Source organism: Cynoglossus semilaevis, chromosome 16, assembly GCF_000523025.1.
Source record: "Cynoglossus semilaevis isolate Cse_v1.0 chromosome 16, Cse_v1.0, whole genome shotgun sequence".
NCBI lineage: Eukaryota > Metazoa > Chordata > Actinopteri > Pleuronectiformes > Cynoglossidae > Cynoglossus > Cynoglossus semilaevis.
Window position 1 is genome coordinate 18,428,709 of NC_024322.1, and position 9,226 is coordinate 18,437,934.

The 9,226-nt window shown below is 41.7% G+C and overlaps 1 protein-coding gene across 1 annotated transcript in view; it reads right to left on the minus strand.

Annotated features, from left to right (window-relative positions):
- The window catches only part of lrp1bb (low density lipoprotein receptor-related protein 1Bb), a 176,515-nt gene that overhangs the window by 132,180 nt on the left and 35,109 nt on the right, over nt 1–9,226 (minus strand). Inside the window, exons 4-7 of the mRNA XM_025063745.1 lie at nt 6,712–6,831; nt 6,084–6,212; nt 3,534–3,919; nt 2,360–2,634 (exon numbers count right to left, since the gene is read on the minus strand). Of these exons, the coding sequence (XP_024919513.1) occupies nt 2,360–2,634; nt 3,534–3,919; nt 6,084–6,212; nt 6,712–6,831 (910 nt within the window). The remainder of the gene's footprint in view (nt 1–2,359; nt 2,635–3,533; nt 3,920–6,083; nt 6,213–6,711; nt 6,832–9,226) is intronic.

Consider the following 9,226-nt stretch of genomic DNA (forward strand, 5'->3'; position numbering starts at 1 on the left):
TGCAGTGCAGGAGGCGGCTGAGTTAGTTAAAGGACATTTGTGTTTTTGTCTGACGTTCAGACACTGTGGGAAGGTACAAATTGGACGGCTTACAACACCTGCCTTCCATGGATCACAGCGCTTCCTGCGTCTTTCAGAATCGACTCGCCGGCCCTCCTCGTGGGTTTGGAGTTACTAAATGCTTTGGCTCCTCCGTGAGTTGCACGTTGTCTTTCTTTCAAATGTCTAATCACATACCCTGAGCTCCTCTTTAGCTGGCATCTAAACGCTCCGAACATTAGCACAAAGAAAATAGAAAATGCTGCTTCAATACAACGGCCTCCAGGCTGAGGCATTTAGAAAATGGCTTTTTTTAAAATTGGTATTTAGAAAAATGTCTTTTTCCTCAGCCATGTTTAAATGTTACCTTTCCACTGCAATTTAGTCTCATCTTTATGTTTATACGGATTTAAATAAATGTTCAGTAAACTGATGGCTGCCTCCTAATACCAAATATCAAATACTAGGAAGTACTAAATCTGTGGTTCCCAACCCTTTTTTGGCACTGAACCCATTTTGACCAGGGGCCTTTTTTTCCTCTAGAATTCATTTTTGATCATGTGATTTTTAAAAACAACAATAATTAGTTTAAAAAGGGTTTTTATCTGTCCTATTAATTATTAAAATTTTTAGGAAAACCCACTTGAACCCTAGATGACCCCTGTGGGGTTGCGACCCCAAGGTTGAAATACTAGCAACACTGAAAGACTGAGACCAGCAGTATATTCTATTGTTTTTTTATATTGTTAAAAAACAGTCGACCCTGGAACCAAGTGGTCAAGTTTCAAAAACCACTAATGTTTCACCATGATTAGTTCAATCCCTTTTTCAACAAAATCTTTTTACACAACATTATCTCTGCACCAATTACCCCATTATTATGTTCCATTAGATCAATTCTGGTTTTCATTCCGTCTGACACCATGTGACCCAGCAGTTAGTGGAAAAGAAAAAGGAAATAAAACCTTGTCTGGACGCAGACCCTACTTTGAACCTCATCACGAGTGTATGTGGTGTGTTAGTTTATGAAGACCATACACATACACATACACACACACACACACACACACACACAGCTAACAAAACACTGTAAATGAAAAATGACCAGAGTTTCTTTCAAGTGTTTGTTTTTCCTCATTAAAGTCTGAAGTTTTGTTCAATTATTTGAGCTAACAGGACTGTGACTGGAGCAGAGCTGCAGTGAACACTGATGTGTGTGTGTGTGTGTGTGTGTGAGCTCTGTTTACATGCAGTTAGGAGTCGGCTTTGGCCCCGCAGCAGCCCCTGCTGTCTCAATACGAGAGAAAACTTTCCAAGACAGTTGATAGAATTTGAAAAGATCTGACTATTAACTGTCCTCCACACACATGTTCGTCTGTGTCTCTGAGGAACTCCAACAGCTTTGAAGTCCAGCTGTGTTTCAGTTTCAAACTTTTTCAAATCATAGCAAAAATCTAAATTTTCAACCAAACTTGAATGAAACCCTGTTAAAATGATGATAACTTTTGAATGTGTTTTGAACGAGCTCCATCTGAAATCGGTCCGAAATGAAGAACAAGACCTGGTTCCAAAGACAGAATCTTTAAAACTTCAAAAAGAAATACATTTTTCTGAGAATTTGATTGAATCTGGTTTTTGATCTACCAAAACATTGTAGTTCGGTCAGTTAAGTCAGGGAGGGGGTTGGGGGGGGGTGTAAATTTGTGCTACAACTGGTAAATTGGGCTGTTATGTATTTTTGAAATATATATATATTTAAAGAGTTTTATATAATTCTGCATCAAAAACAGTAAATGTACGGATGTTAGTGGTCATGTCTAAGGAAAGGCGGGCTAGGGGGCGCTGCTAACACAGATTTGGAGCCACAGCTGAACTGTGTCACATCAATATTAAGGCCTCAGATCCGACTAAGTGTAACTGAATACACTCCTTAACTTCAGAGTTGCTAAGTTTCCGTCTGATCTCTGCAGACAAAAAAAATCCAGTAATAAAAGTCCTGCAGGAGAAATCTTCTACTGAGGGATGTGGAGTGAAATCAGTGAATACAAATGAAGGTCTAGACAGCAGAGGCTGTCAACAGACATCCACCAAATTACACAGCTCAGAGAGAGAAAGGGCTGAGTCGAAGGACAGGGAATCATTTAAATCCCTTCATTGTAACTCACTCATATTCTTCCAGACAAGTCAATTGTTATGCATAGTGATTTTTTTTCCTCCTTCCTCCATGATTTTCCCCCTCTTTCTTAACAAAGGATGCTTGATGATAAATTAAACTTTGCAGACGGGCTCTGCAGAGACAGAGAGACGTGTACGGACTCACCCCATCAGAGGGTCCAGAGCCAGTCCTTTAGGGTTGACCAGGTCCAGCTGAACCACAGTGACGCACGTGGTCCCGTCCCGGTCACAGACAAAGATCTTCTCCGCCGTCCGGTCGACAAAATAAAAATTTCCAGTTAGCCAATCGATGGCCATGTGTTCCACGTCTGCAGGAGGACGACAGGAGGCAACGGGGTTAACGCAAAACTGGCACCGATTACTGAAAGTAATCAGATTACAATTTGACCACATGTTAAAGCATGTACAGTCTATGTCAGTCTATGTCGATGTCAGTCTATGTCTATGTCAGTCTATGTCTGTCAGTCTATGTCAGTCTAGGTCTGTCAGTCTATGTCAGTCTAGGTCGATGTCAGTCTATGTCTGTCAGTCTATGTCAGTCTAGGTCTATGTCAGTCTATGTCTGTCAGTCTATGTCAGTCTAGGTCTATGTCAGTCTATGTCTGTCAGTCTATGTCAGTCTAGGTCTATGTCAGTCTACGATTAACTGATGACTGGAGTCAACCATAAAAACAGGTAAACTCATCTACCAGCGTTTACCGTCTTTCTGTTTCAATAATACACAGAAAAAAGGCTTTTGACCATGTTCAAGATTAATTAAGGATTAATCTGAAATAATCACAACTAATCCTGATTAACTGTGATGAATTATGATCATGATTAATCATGATACAAAGTGTTTCGTTTGATTTTTTTTTTTTTAATGGTTCCACAGCCGATAAATCAAATACAGTTCACCACACATTTTCTAACACCTGGTTTCTAACTTTGCATAAAACGAAAAAAAAAAAATCTAAATTTCATACGACACAATCAGGTTGATCATTTTAAAAACAACTATGCACTGGGGATGTTCCTACAAAGCCATAACAAGCAAAAATGTATTCCTGATGAGTATTTATTGGTTCACTGCAGTAAACTCGTTTATCCTGAGGTGGCGCCGCAGAGAGAGAGAAAAAAAAAGACCGTGACTCCTCACACGCAGCTAAGAACCAGTGACAAACGTGGAATTTACCAGGAAAAACAAAAAGAGTCAATTTAACGGTGTGGAAACGACATTGTTGAAGGACAGCTTTGAAAGGAGGGCGTGTGACACCAACCCTGGAGTCCAACCTGTCCTCAGCTGCAGAGATAAGAGACCGAGAGACGGCGTCTCAGGGTGAAGGGTGAGGCAAAGGAGGGATGGAGTAAGAAAGCAGTGGGTCGCTGTGACAGAGGTCTGGATATGAAACAAAGACATGAGGACGGAGCCGAGACAACAGAGACAAACACACAGCTGGACACCTACGCTGCAGGTTTTGTTGTGTTCTTATTTCCTGTTCCCGTGTGAATCCACGCAGATTTCTTGCTTCAGCACAACGCAGTTGCCCAGAGGATTCCGAAGACAGGACCCAGCACACGGACTCCTGCTTGTGCTGGAAATCCAGTGCCACGGTTCCATTTGCACTGGAGGACCTCAGGGGTTTGAGGCTCGTTCCATTTAGATTGGTGACGGATATTCGATTGGAGCCTCCACTCAGCAGCACCGGACGGCCGTCGCCGGGATCTGCAGTGGAAGAACAGGGAACATTTTTGGTTCTTTACGTCGCATACCACAAGTTTCCACAGGTGAAACACTAAAACCAAAAAAAAACCAACTAAAAAACGAAATATTTTTAACAGCCAACACACAAGAAATAAAGGGAGGGAGAGAGAGTTATTGAAGCTTCGATGAAAGAGTCCTTCACCGTGAGGGGCGGACGACAGACACCACAGACTCACAGTCAGAGAGATGGGCTGTAATTTGACTCCAGCGTAGATGAAAACACCAAAACCATTTCCTCCAAAACAATCTATTTCTGCTCACATCAGAACCAACGACATCGACTCGGTCTGTAGTTCCACTCTGAACTGTTTTTTAATGCGCTGCTGCCCAGGGGTCTGGAAGGACCACGGCGGTAAAACCAAGAAGCGCTGCCTGAAAGGCTTAAGTGACCGCGCCCTCTGTCTGACCTCAGACTCCGTCTTTTAAATGGACCTTTACTTATCACGGACGTCCGCGCTCATTCAGTCGAGGGCTACCCTCGGCTACGGGTGGTCACATAATTGCTTCTCCAAAACCTTTAAATGGACATTTAAGAGAGATGTAGTTTTATCTCACACAAAGGCAGAGAGCAGTTCTGACCACAGTCCTTGATACTGTCCACACGGGCTGGACGTCAGGGCCACAGAAGAAGAGTAGAAAAAGAAGAGTAGTTACAGAGAACAAGATGACATGGACAGAAAAATCTAAATGAAACCAGGTTATTATTATTGTTATTATTATTTTTAAAGGAAAGGTTTAAAAAAAAAAAAGACGTTGACATACGTTCATCTTGACTGTCAAACACACTGATCCTCAACAGAGAAGAGAAAATTCAAACGTCAATAAAACCCATCATTTAATATTGATTTTAAACTGGAGCAAAAAATAATGATTTTTTTTTTTTTATTCTTTCAGTTCAGACTCAAACAATAATAAGATAAAATATTAGACTAGACAAGACCAGATTAGACCAGACTGGACTGGACTAGACAACACAGGACTGGACAATATTATTATTTTATTTTATAATATATTATATTTAATATTTTAATATTTTAATATTCAATGGTGTCAAATAAAAAGGGTGTAATTTAAATGTATTTCCAGTAGAGGGTTTAATTACTGCTGTCAACTCCTGAATCTGACACTTTAATAATTCTATGATGAAGAAATCTACACACAGGCTGTTCAAATGTCTGAGGGAGTACAGAGTACTCACTGTCCGTTTAGGATACATGTAACAACTGTGTGTGTGTGTGTGTTTGATCAGTGTGTGTGTATCAATCACTCCGTCAACATCCTTGTCAACAGTTTGCGTACCTCGCCCGCTCTTCTTAATCTGCTGCTACCCTAACATTTGTATTCATCAGCCTTTACAACCTGCAGTAACCTTACATTTATCCCCGCACCACCACTGCTCTGTGCTAAATTAATATTAATGCGAGTGAGCATTGGGTTCAGTTAAGTTTATGGGTAATCATATTCAGTTTATTCCTGGTAGGACACGAGTCACGTTGATTAAAAGCACCAACAGCGCTGGTCTCCCCTCTTAGGTGTTTTGGGGCTGCACCAATCACCAGAGTGTGTTCACCTGAGTCAAAACAACTGCAAATAAATAAAGAAAAACACATTAAAAAAAAAAAAAAGTAATTTGATTTTGTCCAAGGGGTGACACAAATATATACATATATATAAATATATAAATGTATAGTACACAGGGATTGGCCGGTGTTTGTTGATGCCGGACCACCAAAAACAATAGCTCTTTTGGCTCCTTCCTTTTTAAGTGGGCTGTTTTACTCACGGGGACAGAATTGTAACCAGCAGCAGGCATTAACATAAATCAGGGCGACGCTGGGCATTGTCTCCGCACAAAATACTCCAGACTGTTCCCACTTAAAGTCTCCCGCTCATTAATTTTATCATTATCCTGGCCCGACCACGTCTACCCGCTCCCATGTGGGTGATAGATGTGGTCACTGCCGAACCACATTAATCTTGGCCAAGCCAACAGCAGCGGCCACCGTAGAAATGATGGGCTGAAAATCCATCTCTGGTCGAAGGAAAATTACTCTGTTTATTATTAGAAATGAAAAACACATGCTACGCAGAACGGGCTGCTTCCGGACGCCGGCGTGCCGCTCACCTTGTCTGGCTCTGCAGGATATCCTGTCGGGCTGCAGGACGTATCCCTCTGTGCAGCTGCATCTGTACGACCCGTAGGTGTTGGTGCAGGTTTGGCTGCATGAGCCGTATATGGCACATTCATCATGATCTTATGGAAAAAGGAAAGGAGTCATTTGTAACAAATTAGGTGTGCTCAAACATGACCCAAATACATAAAGTATACTTAATGCGGCCTCACTCTGGAACCTCAGGCGTAATTACTTCCATAATCAATGAGCCTTTTTTGGAGCCGCAACACCCCATAAACGACACTTCCTCGTGTCCCCGTTCAGGAATCACTGCTCCTTTAGTGAAGCCTTTCACATCACCTCAAACTGTGCAAATCTGACGCCACAGTATGGGCATAAGGAGTGTGTACAGCCCCAGTAACAGGCAACTCTAATGGCACCTCCGAGGGCCAAACCATATTTTTCTTACTGGTCGGTCGACTGACTGAAGACCTGAGGCGTAATAAGGCAGCGGCGTTTGTGAAAAGGAGAAAAAAAGACAGGCTGCTTATGAAACACATCTATGTAAGAGGAGTGTAATGCATACAGTATGTGGGTGTGTGTGTGTGTGTGTGTGGGGGGGGGGGGTCCTTCCTATACCTCTGCAGCTTGTCCCGTCCTCGCCGACCTCAAAGCCGTCAGCGCAGAAACAGAAGGTGCCGTTTCTTGTCATGACGCAGCCGTAGCGGCAGCGGAGCTCGTGGCAGGCTGACAGGAGCTCTGTGGGGGAGGAAAGGAAGGAAAGGGTGATGAGGGGGGAGCTGCAACCAAACATTACCGTGTGTGTACCTTTTTTTTTTCAGACACAATGGCTGCCCTGTCGTTTACAGGAAAGGGAATCGGTCGACCAGGAAATGTGACGACATTTTCAGATCAGAGCGAGCGCAAATTATTTACAATAATTGTTTAATGGGAGAAAATAAATTAGGGCTGTCAATCAAACAAATGTTTAACAAGGATTATTGCTGTCGTATGATTTACGACCAAGTGCAAACTCATCGCAAATAATTTATTTGTTCTTCACAAATATTATGCCAGAGAGAAGGTCGTTTGTTAAAAAAAGTAGTGATTTTTCTTTGTCCCAAACGTTCCATCCAGTGCAGGTTTGTGGACAGAAAGATGAGAAACTCTGAGGTCATAGGTCATATCTGGACACATTGATGGACTTGTTTCTGCCCTGAGGAAATGCCAAACTGTTCGTTCCTAATGTTGTTGTTGTTAGAACGTCATGATTGGTCGGTGCAGAGCAGGCAGCTAATTAACGCTAGATAAATATTTCATAAAATAAATGGAACAAACCGTAGGCATCAAAATGAATATCCTGTGGCCCAGAGTGATGTCATCACTGATGAACATTAATAAAAAACTCTGAGTTTTCGCTGTGATAACCACTTGAAGCTGCTCTGAAACGCTGCTGCCAACAAACACATCTGACAGGCAGCTTCACACCCTGACGGCACGTTAGCAGCTGACTGACAACCAGCCTTTCATTTAGCGTTACATGCTGAATGAAATCTCAGTCAATTGTTTTCATTTGTAAAAAAAAAAGAAAAGAAAAGTGAAATCAAGCGTGGGATTTTTAAACTCTAAAACTAAAGACTTTAGAACCTGTTTTTTTCTTTATCGCAGCAGCTAAAACACTCGTTTCACTCTGTGACACATTAAGATGGATGGTGGAGTTGTTTTCATTTGAAAAGCAATATGTCAAGTAATAATCATAAAATTGTTTTAATAGTGAGGCCAAAAAATACAACATGGACCAGGAGAAATGTTAGCAAGAGAAATGTTAGCAGGTCTAGTCTAATCCAATCTGTGTTCAATATTCTGCTGTAATCCAGTGACCTCAGTGACTCTCCATCCTTCCTTTCTTCCTTCCTTCCTTCCTTCATTTCTCTCCTTCCTTCCTTCCTCTCCTTCCTTCGTTCCTTCGTTCACTTCTTCCTTTCTTCCTTCCTTCCTTCATTCCGTCCTTCCTTCCTTCATTTTTTCCTTTCTTCCTTCATTTCTTCCCTCCTTCCTTCATTTCTTCCTTCCTTCCTTCATTCCGTCCTTCCTTCCTTCATTCCGTCCTTCCTTCCTTCATTCCGTCCTTCCTTCCTTCATTTCTCTGCTTCCCTGCTGATCTCCGGTCGTTTGTCTGTGACAGATCGTCTGTTAATGTGTCGACGTTTGTTCTTTGTTTAAATCTTAAAAACACTCAGGTTTCCAGCATCGTTTCATGTTCCTAATGTTTTATGCATCATTTTGGAAAAACACAAACACAAACACACTTGTCCAATGAGCTCAGTGAGACGTTCAGGTTCCAAATTGTTGACTCTGACTTCTGAAGCTCAGTGAGACTCAAACTGTGCAGAAAATGAAACTTTGGAACAATTTAGCCCCAAGAAGTTTCACAGAGACATCATTTTTTTAAATGGTTTTACTCAGACTGAGGAGGACCTTGAGAAGGCACTCAGAGTCAGAGGTAATATCTTCACACGAAGAGAAGACTTTCTAAACTACAAAACGAGTCTGAAAGTTCTGAAAGGCTTGAACCATGTCATGATGGCAGTGTTTACGCCCTCCAGAAACTCTTCTCATCATCAGGTTTTTAAATCACTGCTCGGCTGCAACAAAAACACAGGACTATAAAGAAGACCTTCATTGTTTTGACCTATTTCTGACTTTAACCTGAGGAATAAACACATTTTCAGCCCAAATCCACGTCACATCACGTTTCCTTTTTCACAGTTAAACTCCTCTAAAATAACTCAACTTTTGGTTTTTACTTTCCGCCGCTTTAATCCTGCGTTAATCACAGCGCATCAATTATCACAGCCAGACCAAAGCTGTGGTTTCTAAACCTTTCTGCAGCACCCCACTTCAGTAAATATAGTTTTGTCATCCCCCCATTCCTCCACCACACACACACACATGTCGACACGTTCACAGCTATTGCTTCACAAATTACACTGAATTTTAATAAAAACTCTCACCAACAAAAGGAAACAAACTCAGCGACACAATTAAAACCCTGTGGCACAGTTTAAAAAATAATGCAAATTAAATGAATTTCATCTGCAAAAAGGAGCCCGCCCCCCATGTTGGCTCTCCACAGAGCTGTTGTTTCACTGAC